This window comes from Sylvia atricapilla, chromosome 18 (assembly GCF_009819655.1).
Source record: "Sylvia atricapilla isolate bSylAtr1 chromosome 18, bSylAtr1.pri, whole genome shotgun sequence".
Lineage (NCBI taxonomy): Eukaryota > Metazoa > Chordata > Aves > Passeriformes > Sylviidae > Sylvia > Sylvia atricapilla.
Genome location: NC_089157.1, coordinates 10,706,689 through 10,732,844, shown reverse-complemented (window position 1 = coordinate 10,732,844; position 26,156 = coordinate 10,706,689). Strand labels below are relative to the sequence as shown.

The following is a 26,156-nucleotide window of genomic DNA, read 5'->3' as shown; positions in this document are numbered from 1 at the left end:
GGGGACCCTTTGTCCATTTGGGGACCACTTTGGGTCCCCCTTGGCCGTAGCCCTGGCCAGGCTCTTGTCCTGCCCCAGGTGGATCCTGGAGCCTTGGAATAAATCTCTGCTTTATTCTCCAGCTCTGTGCAGTCTCTGTTCCACCTCAGCCTTCCCAGGGCATCAAGATGCCTAAAGAGATGGCAAACCAGCTTTTCCTTTAATTTGTATAGACAAATTTGATCAGAACTCCAAAATCCTGATCATTGCACTTTTCAGACAGCCTGTGCCCAAACCTGCTGCTGATTGTGGACTCCTGGCTGATAAAATGTTAAGTCCCAGGAGCCTCCTTCAGTAAAGGGCACTTTATCACCTGAGTTTTGTTCAAACAGGCAGAAAAATAGCAGTCTGATCTCTCAGCTGTTGGATTTCTAATTTATAGACACACTATTCCTGGGGTTTTATTCCAATATTCAACCTCACCAATGTTGGTGACTTCCAGAACTGGCAGAGTGGCCCAGGTGTTAAAGCCACAGAAGTAGATACAATTTCCTTGAAACTGCCAAGAAGTGAGGATCTGGAAGTGAGCACTGAGTTCCCAACGTGCCCAACAGTCTGAGTTTTAAAATTTATTTTTATTTCTTCAAGAAAACTGCCAATCAGGACCTAAGTCTGCTAGGCCTTAGGGGGAATGACCCTACTCCCTGTTACTAAATCCTTCCTCAAAACTGCACATCCTTTTCACTCTGGATTTTGCTTCTTAGAGAGCTGTTGATTTATTCTTTCTCATGGAAAATAAGAAAAAAAGAGAAAAAGAGAAAGAGAAAGAGAAAGAGAAAGAAAAAGAGAAAGAGAAAGAGAAAGAGAAAGAGAAAGAGAAAGAGAAAGAAAGAAAAAGAGAAAGAAAGAGAAAGAGAAAGAGAAAGAGAAAAAGAAAAAGAAAGAGAGAAAGAGAAAGAAGAGAAAAAGAAAAAGGAAAAAGAAAAAGAAAAAGAAAAGAAAAAGAAAAAGAAAAGAAAAAGAAAAAGAAAAGAAAAAGAAAAAGAAAAAGAAAAGAGAAAAAGAAAGAAAGAGAGAAAAAGAAAAAGAAAAAGAAAAGAAAAAGAAAAAGAAAAAGAAAAAGAAAAAGAAAAAGAAAAAGAAAAAGAAAAAGAAAAAGAAAAAGAAAAAGAAAAAAGAAAAAGAGAAAAAGAAAAAGAGAAAAAGAAAAAGAAAAGGAAAAAGAATGTGAGTGGATTAATCCTGAAGAATTCCTACCTTCCCAAAGCTCCCTTTTCCAAGAACCATGAGAAAGTTGAAATCTGTCAGCTTCACCCTGTCCAGATTGTTGGAGGGCACACTTGAGTTCTTGTCTTCTGTTGAAGTAATGACTTTGTTACCAGCTGGCCCAAGTTTGGCTTTCTGAAGAACACACACACACATACACACACAAAAACAGCAAAGTGAGAACTGCCCATTCCCCTGGCAAAGGGATCCCTGAGAACTGGAAATGGCCAGCTCTGAGGTGGCATTCCCAGGTGAAAGGCTGCATGGCAAAATATGCACAGACACGCCTTCAAAGGCTCATTCCAGCAATAATTTTGGTATTATTGAGGGAATTAAAGTGGAAAACCGAATTTGTGTTCGTGTATAACCAGATAAAGCAGATACATTTATCTGGTTAAAAGAGCAAAAACAAAGCAAAGCAAAGCTCAGAAACAAAATAAAAAAAAAATGGTCATTTAATTTCATGCCAAAAGCAGCTCAAATGGTGCTTTTGTTCTGAAATACAAAACCCCAAAAAAACCCAAAAAACCCCAAAAAAACAAAACAAAAAAAACAAACAAACAAAACAAAAACAAAAACAAAACAAAAAAAAAAAAAAAAAAAAAAGAGGCTATCCAAAAATACCATGCTGTAATGTACATCAGGTATTTTAGGATATAAACAACCTCCTCGAAACATTCTCATTTAAGATGGAATTCTCCAAGTCACCGCATAGCAAGAGGTAAGAGAATTATTTTGACATGCACTAAGGAAAAGAACCTGCATTAAAAATCCCCACAGCACACGGGAATTAATGCAGATGAACACGGCCACTTTCAAACCAGCAGTACAATCAACTTTGATTCTCAATCAAGGGTTGATCTGGAGGAGGGGGAATATTACAGACAAGGCTCTTGGCCAGACACTTTGGTTTTACAGGAGGCTGCAAGTCTCAGCATCTCACATGAGACACCATGGCATGGCTCAGGTAAGCTGCATTTCAAATCTCAGGGTTAATAGAAGAGAAAAAAGTAAGACTCACCAAAAGATAATGCAGGCTACAAGATCATATCCTTTTTTTTTTTTTTTTTCCCCTCAAAATAATCCCATATACCAGCAGAAGCAAAGCCAAGAAGGTTTAATAATTCTTTGGGATGTAATTCTTTCCCCATCTGTCTGCTGTGTTGGTCTGGTTAATAACCTCTAATATGGTTAATTTACTTTTTGCCAGTGATGTATTTTTGATGATTCAGGATAACTACTCTTCTCTCTGCTTCACAAAAGGAAAATATTTGTATGTTATCCCTCTTTGACAGATAAAGAAAATGATGGAAATGGAGGTTTATTCGAATCACACAATCCCTCCCTTCAAAAGCCAGGTCTGGCACTGGAAACTGGGAGTTACAAACTTTCCCCTCCTCAGAGGAGTGTAAAACCATAAAATTGAGAGGCACTCAATTCCCAGACTCCATCTACTCCTGCAGCAATGTCAGATAATCTCCTGACAAAATAACCTCCTGTCACTTGACAACCACATTCAGCTTGGATGACTCCTCCTGCAGCTTTATAAGTGCAGAAAAATCTTATGCCCTGCCACAGGGATATGAATTCTGCAAGTTTAGATCTCTTTATTAAAAAAAACCTTGTAATACAGCTTAGAATGAGGAATTTCTGGCACAGCAACGTTGTGACTTGTTTGCTTGAAAGCAGCACTTGGAGATGCTGATCAGGATCAAGAGCTGTGCAAACATTTCAGGAGAGCCAGTCCTGGATGGCAGCTGAAATCCCTGAGTCTGTAAAGGATGCTCCCAGGGCAGATCCGGCTGCTGGAGCTCTCTGGCAGCACAAAGATCCTTTCCAGGCCACACAAGATTGAGCCATGAGCAAAACAAGGGGAAAAAACCCCACCCCTAAATCCCAATCTCCATTATTTGTACAAGATAAAGACGTGGCTCAAGGGAGCAGCGTTGCTGCCATGCCTTTTGTGATGCTCCCACAAATGGGATCCCAGATAAAGATCTTGCTTTTCTCATGCACAAAGCAATTTCAATATCCTCCTTTTTCACTGACTAATGGAGATCCAAATCAGGCCTTGAATGAAAAGCACCAGCTTTATTTCTTACACTTTAAACCCACTGGGGCAGGTTGTTGGCAGCTTGTTTGAAAAATGCATAACTCAGAACAAAAAAAAAATCAAATTTCATTCCAAGGCCATTTGTTTTTTGTTTGGTTGGGGTTTTTTTTTGGGTACAAACCTGCCAGCCAGGTGAGGAGTGCTCTCTGCAGCCCTGCAATCCCAGGCTCTGGTGTTTCCAGCACTTTTTCCATAAAAAAGCTCCTGTGCCTACTGCTGGCTCCAGAGCTGGAGGCTCTGCACTCACTGGGAGTCAACAGGGGCTGGAATTGTCAGGAGCTGAAGGCAGGATCTTAAAATACTATTTGAGAACCCAGCCAAGGCCTCTGTGCATCCTCTGAGCTTCAATGAGCAACAGACATGTTCCTCTCACTCCCGTTTTTCAGCTTTTTTTAAATTAGATGCCGCTCTGAGTTGGAGAGTCTCTTTTTGCAGATGGCAGATTTTGGAGCAGAACACAGGGTTCTGTGTGCTCAGGTGGGCTCTGAGCTGCCTGACCCAGGAGTTCACTGATGTCAGTGACCTGTGCCCGTGGGACGGTGGCAATCCTGGTCATGTCCTGCCATGGGAGGGGTGAAGAGAGAACCCTGCTGCAAACCAGCTGGAAAATCCACAGGCAGGAATGCTGGGGAACAACCAGACTGACTCCAAGGCAGCACATAGCCCCAGAGTGGCAGGAACTCATGAAATTATCAAAACCTTATCCAAGTCCTTATCTCCCATCACCTTGGCCAGCCACCATCCTTCCAGAAGCATGCAAAAAAACCCCTTTTTTCACATTTGGCATGTGAATTCCTGTTACTGCTTTTTTGGCTTAAGGTCCTAGTGGAAATAGAGTGGGAATTTCAAGACATTTCACTGAGCTCTATCATGAGTTTTATATCTGGAACACCTTGGCTGTAGCAGACAGAAAATGCCATGCAGCCAATATCCTCTTCCAGACTGCCAGAGCAAAACCAATTTTGCAGCTACAGAAGGGACATAAACTCGAATTATTCCTAAAAGCTTATTGGAAAAGATTGATATTTTGCCTTTCCTACCATGACTAAAATTGAAAATCGCAGAATCCTATTTGAACCCTCCTTTATTTTATGGCTATTAAAACTTGCTGAAGTTGTAGACAGCATTTCAGGCCCTGGATTCATTTTCCATCCACATTCCAACTCCTTGGCTCATTATCTTGGCTAAAACCACAGTATTGTTACAAGGAAGCCAGCTTGCAGCAAACCAACCAGGAAAACAGGATGTTAAAAGATAAATTAGTCTGCACTGGTAGCAGGAAAGTTAATCTAAAAAGAAAACAAGACATGCACATCATCTTACTTCCTCTGCTTTGGACGCACCTTATCTCGGCCAGTTCTTTTACCCTGAAACCACAGGGGAGACACAGCTTATATCTTCAGCCCAAACTCCCTTCTCCACGGAGTGTTAAGAAATTACAGTGTGCTACACTGGAGAGAGACTCTGGGAATTTGATAGGTGCTTTTTGGAAAAGATATCTCAGAGCTCACAGTCAAAACGCTTTGGATTTCTTTTTAACCTAAGAGTAACGATTGTGCTTTTAATTGAGTATGAAAAAAAGTTTATTCAAAACCTAATGAGAAGCGTGATGCAAGGAAGAAAGAGAAGTGATTTAGGGAATAGTAATTCTTTATTCTTTAGGGCAATTGTAGTTATTCTTGATGATTCTTTTCAAAACTTTCTGATTTTTTCCCTGTGAAGAAAATCGAATGGGACAAAACAATAAATCTGAATGTTGCTCTTCTGCCCTCCGTGTATATCTGTAGTAGAGAATCTCAGGAATTACAGAACAAAAAGACTGACTTGGTAATTTTCAAAATTGTGAGGATTTAAAAAAATATATATATACACAAAATTCCCTTTCCTACTCCCAGTCTCTTCAGGGCCATGAGTCTCTTTCCAAGATGCTTTAAGCCCTTGCTCTCCTGCACTGCTTCTCCTCTGCTGCTGTTTCCAGCACTCAGCTGGGTTGAGACTGGCTTTGTTCCCACACGGGAAAGGAGCACCAGGATCCAACCCTGCCCAGACTTGCAGCCATCCCCTCCCAGTCCCCGAGCACACAGGGAGAAATCCACACCCTCTGCCGTGGTCAGATACCCGAGCAAACACTGAGCTTTGGGAGCAGCCCACTAGAGGATGTGTTCCTCTGTTGTCAGGGCAACTCACTCCCAGATTGCCAGCAGGATCAGCCCTGGCACCACATTTTCAAGAGGAAAAAGTGATAAATGGAATAATATTTAACAACACTGCTGAATTCCCACCAGGTGAGCAGAGCCACAGCCCAGCCTTTGTTTGCTGGCCCCACCAAGAGCTGGTGGGGAGGTAAATCCAGAGCTCTGCTCCCAGCTGAGGCTTCTGCATCCTCCCAGCTCTGCTCCACGTGGACTGCAGCATTCCCTCCCCATCCTTACAGGTTCCAGCCACCCTGCTGTGCCTGTGCAGTGCCTGCAAACAGTGAATGCAGGATGGAACAGGGGCGTGGGGCTGTGCAGTGTGTCCCAAACCCCACGGCTCCAGCCCGAGGCTCAGCAGCCCCAGGAGAGGCTGCACAGGGCTTGGCTCAGAGTCACAGAATCACTCAACAGTCTGGGCTGGAATGCACCCAAAAGTTGTGTCATTCCACCCCCTAGCAGGGCAGGACACCTTCCACCAGAGCAGGCTGCTCCAAGCCTGTCCATCCTGGGCTTGGACACTTCCAGGGATCCAGGGGCAGCCACAGCCTCTCTGGAGAAACAATCTCACGTCCCAAGAATTGAGATTTGTGGAGCAGGAATGTCTCCTCGCCACGACTTAATCCCCCTAAAGATTCTAACAAAATCCCTGCTTCTGATGTGGCAAAATGTTCTGAGCAGTTCTTGGCCAGACCCCCACATGCTCCTCAGTGTCCCTGTGGGAAGGGATCAGCCACCTCACACTGCCACAGCTGGAGCCAAGGCTTCTGCTCCTAACTCCTGAGCTAACCCAAAGCCATTGCAGGTGACACTCTGCAAACCCCTCACACAAATGGCCAAATGGATGGGGAGAAGTGAGGATGGAACAGGCTGGACAGCAAAATTCCAGTTTCACTATTCCAGCCCAGGTGGGAAATGCTCAGTTCTGCCTGTCACTACCTGCACAAGGAGCATCAGAGCAGCTCAGATCTCAGACAAACCTTAGAAGATGTCCCTGACAGAACCAGCAAAGCTCATACCAAGGATGGAAAAACTGAAATAACAATGATTTATCCAAGTGTCAAGGAAGGAGCCATTCAGGTTTCCAGTCAGGTACACACGAAGTGGGGACTTTGATCAATGTGTTGAGCCATTAGCAAGCCTTTAATAAAGCAAATAAATCCAATAAATTTCAAGTCAAAATCTGCAAGAAAAGCCCTCCCATTCAGCGAAATGTTCTCTGTCATTGTGGCAGCTGGTTTCTTACATTATTGCATTTCCAATTCCGTGTAATTACAGATGCTACGATAGACTATCAATTTCCTACTTTCTACAACTTAATTACCAGGATGCTGAGAATTTGAAATGAGAGGAGCCCATTTCTAAGGCCCAGCAAGACCTAAAGCTTCTCCAGGCTGAGGCTGGAGCTTTATGCCATCACCTAAGGCCAGTTTCTAATCCATCAGTGAGTTTTGTTGGAAACCAGGGGAGGTGGTTTCACGAGGCTCACACATGGTTCAGCCATCCCCTGGTGAATTTACACTGCAGCAACACTTCTCTGCAGCAAGGGGAGCACTGAAGGGATGTAAATAACCCAAAAGCTGTTTGCCAGCACCCTGAGATTGGTTTTCATGATGACAGTGTTCACTACGGCGAGCTAGGATGGAATTAGTGAAAAACTGCAATATATCAAAATGCAAATGCAGTTTTTCTTTCAATGGCTGAAATAGTTCTTGAAAAAAGAGCTGGGAAAAAAAAATTCCACAGCATTCTCACTGCTAGCAAAAAGGCATCAGGGCAAATAGGATGTTTCCTAAAGATAGAAAGGAGCTGGGTGCTAAAACTCAACCCTCCACTTAAACACCAACTATTTCATGTCTTCAGTTTACTTTTCCCTTCATTTCCTCTCCTCCTCCTCTCACGATTGTTTCATATGTTAATTAACTGTTAATTACTAACAGGAAATTTATTTAAAGGATTTGCCTGCAACAATTATTTGTGCTGTATGTGAGAATGGATTAAAAATGCCTTTTTGCAGGAATCATGTCCAAGGACACGGGAACCCCACTCCTGAAGCCACCAAAGTGTTGGGTCGAGCAATCCCGAGGTGAGCAGAGACCTGCTTTTACACCTGCAATTATAAAATAGTTTGATTAGAGGGAAAGTTCTCAGCAGTGCCAGTTGCCAAACTTGAATCAAGGGCTGGGTGAGAAATGTTAGACAGAATTATACTGAAATTACGGGTTAAATTAGGGTTTAAATGTATTTTCTAGGTACATATATAGATAGATAGATAAACAAAGTGGATGATTTCATTCTTTTCAGGCCTTTTGCAGGAAGCAGCTCAGCTCTGGGAGCTTTTCCCTGTTCTTTGCTGACCTCTTGTGGTTTCTCACTCTGAGGAGAAGTTATTTTCTCAACCTCAACTTTACTTAGGGCAAAGTAAAAAAGGGAATCTAAAAGGACAAGACAACAGTTTAATATATCATTGAGCTCCTCAACAGACCTTTTTCATGGGGTTTATAACAAGATTTCCTATTCAATTATTTTTGTGGGTTGTTTTTCTTATTTTTTTTAATTTTTTTTTTTGGGTCTTGCTGCATAGAAGTTAGAACTGTGTGAAGCACCTGAACACACAATTCCTAAAATATTCCTGAGTGTGCCAGGCACAAGGTGAAGGTGACCATATTCCCTAGGAAATGGAGACAGTGAAGTCAAACGACTCTGAGAGACGCTGGAAAAGGAACTGCTGGATCTTCAGACAGGAATTTCAGGGGATGTTGCCCTGGATAACGATGTCTGTCAGTGTGAGCTGGGAAATCCAGAGAGGGAAGAGTTTCCAGTTCCCCATTTGGCACTGTCAACATGTTTAATCTCTTTAATAATCCTGCAGCCACCTGAGTCCACTTTGTTTCCTCCCTTTATTGCCAAACACTCTCTCCCCTGCAACAGAGCAGTGACTAACGAGATGAAATGTAATTAAAGAGGCTGCCTAGGAATAATATTCAAGGATTCTTGCAGAAGTATCCTGTGGTGGTGGTAATAAAAATCCCCAAAAGCAAATAGGATGTTACAACAGCAAACCCCTAAGTGCCGAAAGAAGAATTGCTTTTCTATATGCTCCTCCATTCTTTAATTATGCAAATTACTGCTAGTTCTCAATAATAATAATAAAAAAAAAAACTAGAGTGTGGAATTTGCTTTTAAGCATAGACTTAGTTCAATAAGAAAAAAAAAAAAACAACCCTAAAATCCTGTTATAATAAAATTGTTAAGGATTTCAGTTCTCCCTGACCTCAGAGCAAACCCCTGCCATCAAACCCCAGCAGCCACACAAAGCTGCAGGCTTTAGCAAAGGACTGACTTCAACACTTTGGGGTTCTGTATCCAAATCTTGATCTGAAATGATTTCTCTCTCTCTCACACACAGAGGAAGGTGTTTTCTGCATGACGTTGAGAAATAATCTGTCTAAACACAGGTTTTGCAGTGGCACAAAAGCAGGGTAAGAGTGTGGCCCCTCCCAGTGGCTGACTATTCCATAGACAAGTATTCACACCTCCCATTTGCCCTGATATTAATTTTTAAAATTAATTTTTGGACGTTTTCTGGTTCCCAGCTCAGGAGTGTTGTGTTATCCCTTCCCTCTTCACTGCTCCTGCTGCCTCCTTTCAGTTCCAGCCCTGGGAACTTGGCCATGAACCCTCCCCAGCAGCCCCACGGGAAGTGATTCCCAGAGAAACCCCCTTTTCATGGGGTTTATAACAAGATTTCCTATTCAATTAATTTTTTTGGGGTTTCTTTCATTCCCAAAGCTGCTCCTGGCACAGGGAATTCCTGGATCCTGATCCCCCCAAGGGATGCTGCTGAGCTGAGCTCAGGGCTCAGCCCCACTGCCAGCAGCAGGGGAATGGGGATTTCTGGGCAGAAAAGACAGACAAGACACAAGGAAATGGGTTTTTTTTCCATGAAAAGCCCTGAATTCCAGAGTGTCCCCACAGGAACAGTGCCAGCTTTCCACCATGGAATTCATGGTTATAATCCACCAGGACTAAACATGAATTTTGCCCCGTGAAGCAGCAGCTGTGGGAAACCCTTGGAGTGCTTTTTTTTGGGTGCAAACATGAATTAACCAAGGACTTTTGTCAGCTTAAATCAGTGCTCTTCAAGGCTTGGATTTTACAATGAGGTGACAAAACTTCTTCTTTATGCCAGATGCGTTTTATCAGGGTGATTTTTTGCTCTGGTTTAAAAATGCATTTAAGCAGAGAAACTTCCAAGTTCCCAGCATAAAACAAGTTTCACCAATGAAACCACCATGAGATTTTATTTTCAGATGTGAAGGGGTGTGAAGGATTGAGGAAGGGCAGTTCTCTTCTGTACAGGCTTTGCTGAGATAAAAAAATCAAGGTTAAGAAAAGTGATTAATTTGATTTTTTCTGGTTCAGCGTTAGAACATTTGTTAAAATTACGCTTTGATAATATAAACAGCTCTTAAAAAATGATGTTTGTTTTTAAATTAAGCATTTTAAGCTTTGAGTGATGATGTAAATTGCTCCAGGTCAACTTCAGTTGTAAAGATTCCATTTGAAGACGATAATGGCTTCAATAACCTTAGAGTCTTAGAACAATTTACAACAAAGGAACTTCAAAATTTTCATTTAAATGGTAACTGAACCAACGTCTGAAACTGCAAGTGTGGTTTGTGCCAGTGGCCTTTGCCTTCAGAAAGCAAAACAATTTGTTAGAGATCCATGCAAATACAAACCAAGCACAGGGATGTTCTCGATGCGGAGATGTAACTCTGATGGCAGGAGCTCAGTGATGTGGGGAGCAGGGAAAGGAGCAGAATGAGAAATAAACCGGTGAATTGGGATTTCAGAGCATCTGTGCACATGGGTAAGATCTCTTACCACACAGCACACTCCAAAAAGCATCCAGCAAGAGATGTACCGTGTTAAATCATCCAACATGCATGCTCCATTATCTACATTTATCTGTTCAAATATACAGTGACCATGAGCATTATTTTATCTGTGAAAGTGACTGAAAGTTCCATGGATGTCTTTGGAATTAAAGATGCACCTTTTTCCAGTTTCCATGAGGAGGTGGGGCATTCATTTAACTAATTCCTCCAAAAAGAAAGGCACGCTGCATCTGCTCAGGTTTGATCACTCTTCTTTTGTAGTAAAATTCTAATGTGGAGATCACTTTATAACAAATTATGAAAGATTCGTAATCCAATTTTTTTTTTTTTTAATCAATTAGAAAAGCCTGAAGTGGAAAAAAAAACCAAACAAGTGCATCCTTAAAAGATGGTGAGAATGAAATTAAACTCAATAAACTTCAGATGCTGGTAAAGGAGGGTGTGTGTAGGAGAACACCAAGGAGAAAACTACCTTGAAGAAGTGGATATTTACATGACAGTCCTGGAAGAGACAGGAGAGGGAGAAACACTGCGTGGTTAGTAAAGGGCTGGCACGGCACAGCGACCACAATTAGTAACCAAAATCAACAACTACAGACACAGCAGCAGCGGGGACACAGAAATGGAGAGGTTCTGGCGAGCACAGAGAAAACCCAGGACATAAATGGGTGTTAATTCCCCCAGCAGGGCAGGGAGCACAGGGAGCTGCCCTCAGCTCACACACACACAGCCCATGCATGGAACGCCTCCAGATGTGCACAGCTGGGCAGCAGTCACCCCTAAAGCACCTCCACAGGGCTGTCAGCACACAAAGGGGATCATGGATTTTCTTTCCCAACACACATTTCACCTTTGTAAAAGGGACGAGGAAATCCCTGCTATCAACAGGACTTTTTCTGTGCCTCACCTCAAATCACAACCCACTGAGAACAGCCTGAAGGAAATCAGCAGCTGATGCAGACTGAAAGCAGAGATTTTATGCCATCTAGTTAAGAAAATGCAAGTCCTCCAGCTTGTGCCGTGGTGAGTGGATGGGAAACCTCCAGACAACTGCATATGGGAATTCCCCCTGCCAAAACTATAGTACAGAACAGATGGAGTCATCTAACAGCATCTCTATAATGCTGCAGACTATTCTCTAATGATTAAATATGCACGATTTAAAAATAGGAATGAGTGCCACGGCCAAAAAAAGCAGCTCTTCTTTTTATATCTCTATATGCATAATGAGTGTGGATTGATGTGCCAGTGATATTTTGGCTGGTCATGATTTCAGTGTGGCTTCGTTTCTGTTTCCTGAAGAGTAAATTTAATCTTGTCATTTGCAATCTGAAGTGTCAGCAATGTGATTTTCTCTTTTCCATGTCCCCTTTGCTGACCTGCCTGAAGCTTCAAAGTGAGAATGCATATTGGTTAGAGAGAGAGAGATGGAAGAGAACATATCTTTTATTTATTTAAAACAAAAAAGAGTAAAGTCACTACAGTCTAACAGCTCTGGGGCAAAACATCACCATCCTTCAAAGATGTAGAAGTATTTCCTTCCCAGCCCTTGTAACACTTTACAGACACCTAGAGGACTTAACTCACCAATTAATAAAATCACAAGCTCCTTTAACAGCTCATTTTGGGGATTTTCAGGTGGGTTTTTTGAATGAAAAGAGATTTCATTAGAAAACCCACTGGGTTCTTAAGAAGCCACTGAAACAGTCCCTGGGGAATCTGCTCTGGCCCTGGTTATGGACTGCAACATTTCTCCCCAGCTCCGGATAAACACAGCCCCAGGATGTCCTGACCTTGATTAAAGGAAAGAAATACAACGTCCTTTTAACCTGAAGTTTTTGTGAAGATCAGAAAAATGCCAGATTAAGAGAGTTCTGGTTTTCTCCTTTCCAATGAAGCAGACAGAAATGGCTTTTTGAAAAATGAAGAGGAATGGTGAAGGTCTAAGAACTGCAGGGCCTGCACTGAAACAAGCTGATGTACTGATGTTCAGAAAAGAAATTATAGATAAACCAAAGAGGTTTTTCAGCATTAGACCGTAACAGCAAAAAAAACCCCCAAAAAATCCTCTCATCAGAGAGTTTTGGTTGTGCCTTGATCTCTGGGGCCACTTTCAGGTCCTGTTGAACACAAGGAGAGGTGTGATGGTGGAAATCCACATCAGCTCTGGGTGCACAGACAGAGAGCCCTGAGGCTTCTGCCTTCTCAGTTCGGGTCTGCACAAGGATTAACACACAAATTTGGTCCAACAAAGTGCTGCCCTGCATCCTGCAAGAGCTTAGGAGCAGAAATATCTCTCAGATCCTGGAGAGGGTCCAGGTATTTATAGCCAAGCCTGATGGTTATAGATAAGGTATTTTAGAAGACATTTTCTTTAGGATTATAATAATGATAAGGTATTTGATAAGACATTTTCTTTGGGATCATGATGATAGTTCTGTTTAGAAGCACTGAGAGGTCACCATAAATGTCACCACTGATGGATCACTCCCAGTGCTCAGACACAACCTCCACCCTGCTCTCTGCTCCTTCTCAGGTTCTGGGCTGCAAAAAGGAACTCAAAGCCAAAGGGATGTGGATGTCTGTCCCCTCCCAGGCTCCAGGGACAGCCTCTGTGGTGGGATGGAGCTGGAGCTCTCAGAAATTAAGGCAGGATTTTGTTCCTGTCAAAGCCACGCCGAGAGCTGCACTGAAGGAATTCATCAGAACAAAAGAACATATCTGACATGAGAAGAGTGTGCACCAGGAGGACCATTGCCTGTCCTCCCAGAGATGCCCTCAAATGAGGATTTTATGAGCAGAATCCCATTCCCTCAGCACAGTGTGCTTGGATCACTGCCAGAGCTGGGTGCAGTGGCTGAGCTGGCTCCCATCACCAGCACACCTCATCATCACTAAACGTCTCCACGGGGAAGGATTATGGCTGCTCTGTTCTTTGTTTAATTAAAAAAAAATCCTTTTTATGGACCAGAAGAGCTACTTTGTTTTTTAATAACGTTTTCCAGTGCTGGTGATGTGGGAAGAAGGGGAGAGATCACAGAACAATTCACCACCCTACTTTGAAGTCAGTATTATTCTATTGTTATTTTAAGGTGATATTTAAGTATCAAGAAGTGCTTTACTAAGCAGGAAAAGTAAAAAGGGCTTGACCAAACTCAAATAAATCCCCACAATGGAAGTTTTAGAATTTGCACATTTCTTTCCCCCAAATTTGGGGGGAAAAAAAAAAAAAAAAAGGAACGACACCCAAAATTGCAAAGGCATCTTACTGCTCAAATCACAACCAGCTATCAAAAACCACCAGAAGGTTGCATTATTTCAATATTCTGGTTTTTTTTTCTTTCTTTGACTTGAAAAGTGCTGGAAGAAGAAAGTAAGTACCTAACAAAGAGTAGATGCTGCAGTTAGAAGATTCCCTAGTTTGGGTCCATGGAGGCATTTGGGACTGTTGGGAGTTCCCATGGCAACTTCAGCAGGGACATTTACAGAGCAGCCACAATTACCCTGAATATCTGGTGAGAAGGGAGTTTTCATTCTGAGAAGGCCACAAAATGATGCCATTCCAGAGAGAAAATCCACAGCTAAATGTTAAAACCGACTGAAAAATAGTGACAGATTTTATCCTGCCTCCACTTCCTCCAGAAGTGTATTTTTATCTCTAAATATTAATAATGATGTATCATGTATAAATCACTGAGGGCAGATTTGATCACACTGCTAAATGAGCAGATAATAGATTTGGGAGTTTTAGTGAGAGGTGAGACCCAGAAAATATGTAGATGGAATGAAATTTGTTGTACAGGAAATACTGCATTGCACCTCTGCATGATACACCTCAATTTCTATATCCAGGTTCATGTGGATAATACATAGAATATAATAAGAAAACTCCTTGCAATAAAATACAAAAGGTAAAAAAAAAAAAAGAACCATCCTCAATTCTTTCTTTTTCCAAATTTGGTGCCATTCGTTGGATAGGATTCATTCTGGGCAAAGGTTGGCAATTTTTTGACTAATTCAGATGTGGCAAAATGAATGAGGAAACTTCTCATGACAAACAGTTTTCAGCATTCAGTTACAAATACAAGAGAACGTTTGAATCTACTATTCTTTACTTATTTATAATCCTGTATAGCTATTTTATGGTAGATTTACATTGAATAAACGACTTAAGAATATGTGCCAGGAGGTCCAGTGAGCAAAGCAGCATTTCCATGAGATTTGTGTGGCTAAGAGCCACATTTCCATAAGAACTCTGGGCTGTGAAAGGGATGTGCTAAGACAGAAGTGATGGTGCTGTGGAAATGGTTTGGGATCAATGAGAGCTTGGGGCTAAATCTTAAAGCTGCCTGTTGAAACACAGATACAGATATTATTAAAATTCTGATTGAAATGAGAGGTGGCTCCTGAGTGGTCAGGAAGTTTCTACTAGCCCACATTTCGAAACTTTAGTCAAAAGGGCAAAGCCTTTTTCAGAACACCTTAGAATTTCCAAGATCAGAAAGTGGTTTCAGAAATCCTCCATCTATTGACTCTCTGGTCTTTTCTAAGCTGAAAATAATCCTTCTTAATATGAAACAATGAAATGCTAATCCTGGAGTTTCTCTACCCTTGTGTAGCCTAGGTTTGTATACAGCCCTTGCCTCTGAAGGCCACCATTATTTACTTTAAGTATTTGATAGAAGTAATGCAATATTTTTTGTACAGATTGTTGTCATTTAGTGCTTAAAGTTAAATCAGTGTGGCTTGGCTCCCAATCACATGGTCATTTATCAAACACCAGAGCAAGTACCACAGTGCAGACTGGATTGGGAAGAGCTCTGGAGTTACCCCTTCCATAAATGATAAATGGGAAGGTGGCCCAGTGTGAGCTCTGGGTCCACCTGTACTTTTAATCTCCTGACAAATTCACTCCCCCAAGAAAGTGACAGTCAAGACCTGCAATCTTCTTCCTGTAAGGCTCCAGTGCAGATTTTAGAGCAGTGGAAATATTTATCTAGATGGTGTCATTAAATCACAAATAGCAGCGTTTTTCTCAGCGCTGTCTACTTGTTCCTTATTACAGGGCACCGAAAATAAAATGCCTGTGCAAGGCAGGATATAAATGATAGCAGGGATAAAGGAAAAGATGATCAGAGTCAGCACCACTTCTGTGCCATACCAGAATAGCTAATAAGTGAAACACCACCATTCAGACATCTGTGCTGGGAATTTTTAGAAGCCATCACAGTGATGTCCCGTGAAAGCGAGGAAGAATATTCCATGGAGGGAATTATTCTGCTTCCCATAATGATCAACTTTGAGATGAGGTAAGAGGGTGAACCCAAACCCTTCAGCCATGAAACACCACGTTCCAGCAGCCCTGGCCTCCTGACACTTACAGGGTTTGTTCAGCCCCCATTTCTCATCACCACTAAGTTTTAAAACTCTTCATTGCAATTCCTGGGGACACTGTGTGCCTGCTGGAGACCCATTCCCTTCCCTGGATTAATCCAGCCACTCAAACAGCACTGAGCAGGGAGAGCCTCAAATACACACTGCTGAGCCTGAACTAATTAGACTTTGAGACAGACTAATTATTTCTGAGGCAGAGCTGCCCCTTGGTGAAGCTGCTGTCTCCAGGACCAGGTCCAGTAGTTTTACATGAATCCTCTCAGGATTTCTGCTCCACTCCATTGCAGGACATGGATAAACCCTGACTGTTTCCTCCTGCAACCAAAGTATTTACAGCAGGATTAAGAATCAACCTCAGAGACTGTAAATTCAATATGCAAACACGCTGCATGTAATATCTGACATTTTAAAGCAGATGATTTTAGTGTTTTGTCTCTGTGCTGTCCCTGACCTGAGGAAAAACAGGTAAATTTTTACACCTGTATCACCAATCTTTAAATATCCACTCAATTCCAGACTCTGCATAATGCACAGGAGCATGGACAGAATTGCTTTTGAAGCTATTCTTTCCAGGGAGGATAAAAAATTAAAAAAAAAATGATCTTGAATAGCAAATGACCTAGTGCAGCAAAATGAAATCACACTGGTCAGCTCACGACTGTAAAGAAAATGGAAAATGGAATGGAGGCTCAAATACTTCTCAAATGTGTAACAAAAACCATAGTTCATGCTGCAGACACGGGAGCTGACCCAAATGAGTTCAGAAGAAATTGGTGCACCTTTTCTTTCTCCTCCTTGAAAGTTGAACATGTGCCGTTTTTTCCTCACTTTCATGGGTTTACCCATCTTTTACAATAACAATGGAGAATTCTGCCTGATGGTGAACATAGAAAATTGCCATTTCAGGTTGAAAGGAAACAGGCAGGTTTGTTTTATGCACAACAGGCACATTCATTTGGGGTAAAGAGCTTGGCCCAGGTTGTAAACAGGGCAGATTGGAATATCCCTGGCTCCTGGCTGTGTGCAGCTGGGAGAGAGGCAGGGGACAGGAGCTGGAAGAGCAAACCCCTCCCAGCCCAGGGAGGGGTATCTTTGATACCTTTCAGGTGTCTTTGATACCTGTCCTGCTCCTGGGCTCAGTGGCCAGCAACTATTTGGTTGTCAGAAGAGGCAGAGTCTGACATGAACAAAAAAAAAACTCCTTTGTGTGGCACATGAGACCATTCTTGTGGCTGCCAACTTCTCCAGCTGACACCACAGCAGGCAAGACACTGCAGACAGCATCACTTTGCTCTATTTTCTTTTTTTTTTTGTACATAACCAGCACTACTTCTGATCCTTGAACAACATCTACATCCTTCCCCACACTACAGAGGTCAGAATTTCACATAAAAACCTTCCGCAAAGACTTTAAAGCTCCAAAGTGTGAACACTGAAAGTATTTTCTTATAACAGCCCAAGTCACAGTGTGAAACATTCAAAGTATTCAATTACCATTGATTCTGAGAATTTCATTTGTCAAATAATTCAGATATCAGTGAGAGTGGCTGGCAGATTTTGCAGCAATTGTTAAGAGAGACATTGAAATCATTACATATACTTGACATAACATATTTTAAAATACCAACTCCTAAGTGTCATAGCAGAGAAGCTGAACTGTCAGGAAAATGATGCCACCTCTGAATTAAACCATGTGGTCCAATCTTCAAGAAAGCCAAAGACACACAGAGCTGTCACAGGGACAGAAACAGGAGCACTCTAACATATGTATCATTTAACAGATTTTTTTTTCTTTTGTAGTGAAGTGAAAAATAAGGGCAATATCCAGTTGCACACATCTGTGTTTAACCCTCACCTCAAACTTCTGTCGGAGCTCTGCGTTTCCATCTTCATCAGCATCTGGGATTGGAACGTTGTAATATTCACCCTCCTCTTGATTCAGCAGCTTGTACCTGTGGTAGATTCCAGAAAAAAAATGGTGACTTTATGTTTTTGTTTTTTTTCCTGATAGATTTAAAATCCGATTTCATTGTTTGTTTGTGGTTGGTATCAATGCCACAGGTATGCAAAGAACTGACCTCAGAGGCCTGAAGGAAATTAAGGAATAGAATATATTTTACCTGAAATCAGATCTTTGATCCCAAACTATCTGTCCAGGCAGTTTAAAGGACAGTGAGATTCTTCCCAGGATTCATCCTGGGATTTGATGGAGGACAATCTGAGGAGGAACCTTTGTCTCCAGAGCCTCCATAGCCCAAAACAACTGCCTTTGAAGAAATGTCCTTTTTGAGATGTGCTGAGCCCTACCCCTCTGCTGGCAGGTAACGAGGTGGCATTTCACCAGATCAGTTCCCATGTGCTTTGAATTTGCAGAGCTATATATAACATGATACACTGAGTATTGAACACATCATTTTGGAGATAAAAATAAAATTGGTATCACAAGACTGTGTACACAGAACTGAGTTTGCAGCAGCTCCTGGCTCCAGCAGAAGTTTCAGGAGCACCATAAAAGCAAAGCAATTGTTTTATTATCCCCCTTTGAGATATATATATATATATAGCCTGTGTTTCCTAGGTTTTGTTGCACTTTCAGTGAATTTATAGCCTGAAACACAGTAAGAAAAAAAAAAAAAAAGGTAGATGACATTGAAAAAAATGCCAGGTTTAAAACTTTTGGTGATATATTCTCTCCTTGTTTTTTCAGAAGCTCTTACCATCCACTGGCTGGCATTTTCATCAGCTCTGACACCCCAAAGGACAGAGAGCCCATGAAATCATTCCTGGTGGTTCTGTCCCAGTCCCAGACCTCCACAGACAACCGCCGATCTTTGTCTGTGGGCTTTAACTTACTGAAAAAGGAGAGAAAAGGAGGAGTTGTCAACACTGCAACCAACAGCTGACTGCATCCAGAGACCCCCAGGAAATCGGGGTGTTAAACTCACAAGGTGAACGACTCATTCCAGTCCGGATTCAGGGTGGAACGGATGGTCTTTGTTTTTTGTTTACTCTCATTCTTAGGATCCGGGATGAGCTTCAGCTTGACATAAGGATCTGAAAGTCCATTTGGATCCATGGGAATGAGGTTTTTTGCTTCTCTCACTGTCAATGTAAAACACAGGATTACACGTCACTTTTGTTGGGAAAGAAATGACATGTCAGCCCAGAGCTATTGAGGCACGCTGACAAATAAATAAGATGTGAAGCCCACTTGTCAGACTTGGCATGGGAGAAACTACTCGCTGTAAAGAAAGGCTGTGCTGAGTGATATTTATAAGAAAAGCAGGGAGCAATGACAGGAGAGAAGAGTGATTCACAAGCAGCACAGAGCTTCCAGGCAGCTCTCCCTGCAGCGCAATGATTAAACACCCAAATCCATCACTGTAATTTTTCTAAGCAGGTACCAATTCTTTGTGCTTTTGTTCCCTCATGCCTCTCAGGTTATACAACCACGGATCAGGAGCCAAACGCTGTGAAAGGCACAGCCAGATCACAGGGGATTGCAGAGGATCAGGTGTTTGACACAAACCCTCTCTGGAAGGTTTCTACCACCCTTCCCACGGATCCACGGCTCATTAGCTGTCAGATGGAGCTGGTGTGAGCATTGTCATGACAGCAACCCAAGGAAAAGTGCAGGGAACACAAGGGAGCTCCAGCTTCACAGAAATCCTCCTGCAGCTTCCTACTTTTACAGCCAAAGGTTCTCTTGAGATGCTCCTGATCCCCAAGGAGAGAGGGAAGGGTCAGGAACCTGCAGGGTATCCAACTGGGAGCACAGGCAGCACTGCCCTGCCTCCTGCACACACTGGAGCAACACTTACACAGCCTGGATAGAGAATTCTGAAGGGTAAAAGATGGATTTCCCTCCTGCTGGGAAACCCACCCAAACCACAAGGTGCTGTGATGAACTGGGATCAAGGTGGGATGGGGAACTTGGAGCTCACCAATTCTGGGCATCTCAAAACCTGGGGGCAGCAACCCCTTGGGTTTATTTGGGACAGAAAATAGAAAACCCCTGGGTTTGTTTGGGACAGAAAACAGCAAACCCCTTGGGTTTGTTTGGGACAGAAAACAGCAAACCCCTGGGTTTGTCTGGGACAGAAAATAGCAAACCCCTGGGTTTGTTTGGGACAGAAAACAGCAAACCCCTGGGTTTATTTGGGACAGAAAACAGCAAACCCCTGGGTTGGTCTGGGACAGAAAACAGCTCCCACTCAGAAATTCTCCTGTGACAGAGATTCAGGTTAGAACTGTTTCTGGAAGGAAGAGAGCAAGGGGTTTGGGGGTGCTGTGGCTCCTAAGGGAGGAAGGAATTCCAGCCAGGAATTTGTTCAGGAGGGCTTCCTAAAATTTACCTGCCTAACTGAAGAAATCTGGAGGGAAGTTTAGAAAAGATCAACCTTTAAGCAACTTGATATTTCTAGATGAAAAGTGTTTCCTACAGAAATTTAGACTTTAGTGACACTTAAAAGTCAGTTAGAGCTAATGCACACACAAAAAAAAAAAAAAAAAAAAAAAAAAAAAAGGTGTCAGAATCTTCAGCAACAACTAATTTCTCTTTGCTCATGACATTGTCCTACTTTTCCCCCAGATTTAAATGGCATTTTCATATCACAACCCCAAAATTCTGGACTGCCCCAGGATTTCAATCTGCTGTTTCCCAGCGTGGAGGTTAAAAGGCATTCAAACAACAAAAATACTATTTTATATATAGAACAGGAGTACAGGAATGTCAGCTACTGATTTGGAAGACTTGACTTTATTTGTCAAGATAATTCTCATGCAGAACAGATACTCTGATGTAAATTAATTAATGAAATTAGATCATGGCTGGAAATGAATCACATTAACTTGACCCAACAGTTGAGACTGACTAAGTCTCTTGAATTTCTGGTTTTAGAAGGTGAGACAGAAAATGCTCATGGGCTAAACTTTTAGAATAAAGGGTAATTCTATTCACTATGTGTATTCCTCAAAGGATTCTATCAGGAAAAAATCACTGTGTTTTAAAAGAAAAGAACAGAACCGTGCATTTTTCTTGCAGACCATTTCATTTGTACTTTTCCACAACCCAGGAGTGAAGCTGACAGGGGAAACGATTCCTTTCAGGCCAGAAAAATCAGCCCCACTCTCATTTACTCTCAATTTGCCCTCTGGGGGTCTTCACACCTGTGGTCAGCTGGAAAAACATTTCTTTTCAACCCATGAAAAAAAAAAAAACCCTAAACCATTCAATTTTTAAAATTTAGTGCACCGAAAAGAATCTTCAAATACTTCCAAGGAATAACATTGAGCTTAAAGAAGTTATTTTAGCTAAGTATTTACAATCCCAAGGGAACTAAGAAGCATGAAGCGAGTGAAGGATGAAGTGACAGCTTTCAGTGCAAGCTGCTTTCTCTCATCCTATATTTGGGTTTATTATTGCTTTTTTTGGTGGGGTTTTTTCAGTCTTCTTCTGCATAGCTTTTGTGACTGCACTGCCAGGTTTAGCACAGGAGCTATTTCTTCAAAATCCACTTTTTTGATTTTTATTTCGACGCTGCACTTGGCCATAAGTGAGGAGCAGAACTCTCCGTGTGCTTTAGAGCTCCCTAAAAATACCCATTAGTAAGTTGTCCACTAAAATCCTCCGAACAAATTTGCTTAATTTTACCATCTTCAGGCTGAGCTTTTGTGTTTAAATTTTACCTGCAGAGGCCCAGTGTGAAAGAGGCAGAATTTTGAGTGATTGGCTGGGGGGGTGTGGAGGCTCTGCCACAGAGAGACCCCTGGACAAAGCCACCCCTGATAAATGCTGCAAATCAGCCCCTGGCAGCAGGAGGAGGTGACAGCATGTGTCAAATTGCTGCTTTCTCCTGCAACAAACACAGAAAATAGAAAAAAAAAAAAAAAAAAACCACCCCAAAAATCCTCTAAATGCAAGAAAGAGAAGCTCAAAGATGAATTGGGAAGGAAAAATGCAACACGTACTAAATACAGGCTGCTAACAAAGTCATTATCTCACCCCCTGGTTTAAGATATCTGGCCCATTTGTACTTTTGTCTGCATAATTAATACCCTCAGACATCTTTTTCCAACTGACTTAGCACTTCTTTTCCTGGGGAAACAGAGTGATGATGATACTTGTGCTAAATAGTGCTTATCAAGAATTAGCATCCAAGTGGCTCATCTCTTCCATGGCCCCTGTTTTTAAGGAGACACATTCCAGATTTCAGATTTCAGGTTTCTCTGGGACAACTGACACGAAGAAGAGGTTCCCCTCCCCACCAAAGGCAACCTCTCTCGTGTGTGGTTGAGAAAGTTAAATGAAAAAATAACTCCACCAAAACAAATCAATTGACAGTGGCTGAATTCTGCTGTAATTGTAACCAGAGCAAGCAAATCTCATCTCCTGCTCGGTAATTATTGGTTAATTAAGCTCCACGCTGTGATAGAGATGCTGCTCTAAATTAGAGGAGGTTGAAGGGAGGTGCAGTTCAGCCTCACTTTGGGTAGAAACCTGAAATATTGCTTGTCAGTTTTCTGTCATAAAGGTTAAGGATGAGGATGATCTCTGTACCGAGCAAAGCAGCTGCCACCAGCTAAATTCATTAACATTTTTTTTTTTTCAGATTGGGCTCTTAATGGGAGTGAGAAAGCCCACAGACAAAAAGCCAACAAAGACAAGCATGGATTGATGTCTCCAACAAATCCAGTGTGGCTCAGGCTTTCTTCTAAAACCCAGAAATAATTGTCAACTTGCATCATGGACAAAGCGTGCCATTTTCCTCCTGCTCCTTGTTAATGCAGATCATAAATGTGCATTCAGGGGAAAATGCAGATTATTTGATGGTTGTTGGTGGCTCTTCTATCAAAGTGCTGCTTATAAACCTGCAGCATCCATCCAGGATGCCGTGCCTAAAACTGGGACACCCACTTCTCCAGGAATAGTGTCAGGCCATGAGCAAATGCAGAGCTGGTTCTTAGGTATTCATACTTTAAATAAAAACCTAAATAAAACAGAGTGGGCTGGCAGAGAACAACTGACATTTCATGTAAAGGGAAGAACTTCAGGCAGGATTTTAAGGAATCCAGAGAGAGGATGACAAAGCTGAAACTTTTTCCACGAGACTGTGCAGGTTGAGAGTTGGAAGCCATATGCAGTTGTGGATTTACAGCTTCTCCTGGTACCAGCAGATAAATTTCATCATGGCAATGACTAAATGAATGTTTCTGCCCCTAGGACAAAGCTGAATGATTCGTTCATGAGTCCAGTCAGTCCTTTTACAAGTGAGTCACAGCTCCCTTTTCCCTGAATTCCCAAATGCGGATAATAAAACAATTTACTGATCACAGCAACCATCCCTTGCCAATCTTTTAGTCCTGCAGGCAGCTGAGACGAGCAGAAATCTCTCACCCTCGTGCCAAAAGCTGCTTTTGGGAGCCACTGCAAGACTCCAGTGGTGTCCCCTGGCAGGGTATCCAGAGAAAAGAAGGAAAAGGGGGAATGTTGTTAGCTCCAACACATCAAGGTTCCTGTCCTCTCACAACAAAGCATTTTTAAATTGCTCCAAAATCCTCGCTGCCTCCTAAAGAAGCTTCTGGTGCAGATTTTCTGATGTGCCTGGTTCTCAGATGCCTCAGGGAGTGCCAGAGGATCTTGCACTCCCAGCCAAGGAACTTTCTCCCCAGCGCCCTCCTGCACCCCTCAATCCCTTAATCAAGTTTAAAAGATTTACCTGTCACTGAAAACAGCCTTCCCTCCCATTTTTGGGTTTGTACTCTCTGAAGGCAGAACCTCAGCTGCCTCCAAAAGTGCTCAGCTTTCATTGAAGAGTTATCAGGAGCTTTTACTAAAACTCACTGAAGGCTTCCTTTCTGGAGCTGCTTTGTGACTCACAGGTACAACTGACTCAAATCCTGCTTTCCAGGCAATTTTCAGCCAGTAGTTTTCATCACTGAAAGGGCTTTCAGAGATGAGGTTTTTCTCATCCCTTTGCCTGGTGAAGATTTCTCTCAAGTCCTGAGCCCTGAAAAATAGCAACATGATGGACACCTGGACTGGACTGGTGATGTACAAGGAGCAGCTGATGAATATCCTTGTCTAGAACAAGAAGAAAAATGAACCAGTGCTGCATGAGACTTGATTCCTCTGTATTTATCAGGATATTCTCTCCTACTAACAAAAAATGTACCGTCATTCCTAACACTGCTTCCTAAGTTCTTGTGTCTGCAGTAGGTTCTCCAGGTTCAAGTTCACCTGGAAATCTCACAGAAGCGATTCTATTTTAGTTTTCATGGGGATTATCTTTACAAACAATATCATTTTAAAATGCAGGCACTACTGGGCAGGACAGCTGCTTCATGAAACAAAAATCTTACCACAAGATGGATCAATCGATGTGGGAAAGGCTTCAGGCTGTAACATTTCTAATTCTTATCTTAGATAAATATATAGGATCCAGTTAATATTTTTGGCTGTATGCAGATTACTGAAAAATTTATGTGTGGTTTTTTTTTTTTTTAAACACCTTGCATTGCCTGTTTCTTCATGGTAAAGTAAATTTAATGGACTGAAATGGGAAAGAAGCTTTTAGTTGTCACCAGGGCTGGCATTGCTGAAGGCACAGCTCTTCCTGTAATGACTGCAGCAACCCTGCAGGTTCTGGGAATGTCAGAAAGAAGATATTAGTGAAGTAAATCATGAGATTCGTGCTTTTTGAGGGGTTAAAAATGTCCCCCACATGGAAACAATTATTTGGGATCCCTTTATAGGCATTTGGTACTAAAGGCTGCTCAAACAGCCAGACTATTCATTTGTGTTCCCTTTTAAATCAGCTGCAGATATCAGGAAATTCATGCAAACAAAGACACACATTACCACTGACCCAGAAAATCCAAATAAAATGATCAGAGTGTGCGTGGTGGGGTCTTCTAAAGGAAGCAGTTCTGATGAGGCTCCTGAAACGTGCCAAAACTCTGCAGTTTGTGTCCCCAGCCTGTCTGGGTGCTGCTGCACGTCAGGACATCCATCTGCAGTGCCAGGAGAGGGCTCAGCATTCCTACACTCAGAAATCATCTGGGAAATGTGCAGGGGGAGCAGGGAGCTCCTGGGGGGATCACTGCTGGAGAATGAACACTCCTGTGTTCTCCCATCCTCTGCAGGCATCACTGCCACCTTCCTCTGCTTTTAAAGGACAGAAGCACCACTGCAGAATAAAACCAGATTTTTCTGATCCTTGCAGCTTAGGAAAATACAGTTAAACCCACCCCAGAAAATTCTGGGCTGTGCCTGTATGTGTTTTATTCAGATTTATGTAAGAAGGAGTGCATTATCTGCCAGAGAGTCACCACCATCCTGTCTCCACATGAGTGTCAGGAGGGCAGATCCTCCTTGTCAGCTGCTGTCACATCCAACTTCCAGTGCCTGAGAGGTCACAGTTTAAAGTCCCAACATCGTGGCAGCATTTTATATATCAGTGCACCAGATGGGGTTATTTTTCTCCCAAAGGTTATTGTTCATTCACTATAAAAATAATGCAAAAAAAAAAGTTTAAAAAAGAGCTGTGATTCAACCACCTACGAGCTCACTCAGAAGAGCCCTAAATTATAAGATGGGTCAAGGAGTAAGTGTAAGAGTGAAAAAACTTTTAGCATGCATCAGGAGAAAGAAAATTCAGTGTAAAAAGCAGAGATTAAGAATAGCAAAAAGCACTTTACTATGCTTAAGAGCAAACCCCCCACGTCAATCCAACCTGTGAAAGGGTCACGAACTCAGAGATTTCAGAAATATGCATTTCAAGGGTGTTTCTATAATAAGAAAACTACCACATTTCTGCACTGCAAGTGCCATAAATTATTAATATTCAACACAACTCTCAAACAAGTTACTCAACCATTGAAAATAAACCACTGAGGTTTAAGAATTGCAGCACAAATGAGAATTGAATGGGGCAGAGTGAGCAGCCCTGGAGAGGATGGTGAGGTTATGGCAGAGGATATTAATCCAAAATTCCAATTTCTCTGTGAAGAAGGGTGGCAGAGTCTCTGTAGCTCCCCCAGAAAAACCTGTGTGTCCACACTGATGCTCCTGCCCTGAAGAACTGACTTCATTAATTGGAGTTAAATGTGTTCATACACAGGACTGAATTATTCCCACCATTAATTCCATTCAGAACCTGCCAAGTCAGAGATTGTGGATAATCTGAGGGAGCAGCTCCTTCCTAGAATTCACTGGGAATTAAAACCCAGCCCTATTTCTAACATTTTATCAGGGAAACACTCAGTGTGAACGTGTACTGTGGAGCATCTTGGACACAAAAAGCACCA

The 26,156-nt window shown here is 42.2% G+C and overlaps 1 protein-coding gene across 2 annotated transcripts in view; it reads right to left on the bottom strand.

Annotated features, from left to right (window-relative positions):
* PRKCA (protein kinase C alpha) overlaps positions 1–26,156 on the bottom strand; it is a 142,453-nt gene that overhangs the window by 19,180 nt on the left and 97,117 nt on the right. Inside the window, exons 6-10 of one of the 2 annotated variants that reach the window (XM_066332375.1) lie at positions 18,794–18,950; positions 18,566–18,700; positions 17,704–17,800; positions 4,702–4,725; positions 1,237–1,380 (exon numbers count right to left, since the gene is read on the bottom strand). In XM_066332375.1, the coding sequence (XP_066188472.1) occupies positions 1,237–1,380; positions 4,702–4,725; positions 17,704–17,800; positions 18,566–18,700; positions 18,794–18,950 (557 nt within the window). The remainder of the gene's footprint in view (positions 1–1,236; positions 1,381–4,701; positions 4,726–17,703; positions 17,801–18,565; positions 18,701–18,793; positions 18,951–26,156) is intronic. The other variant, XM_066332376.1, reaches the window with a different exon arrangement.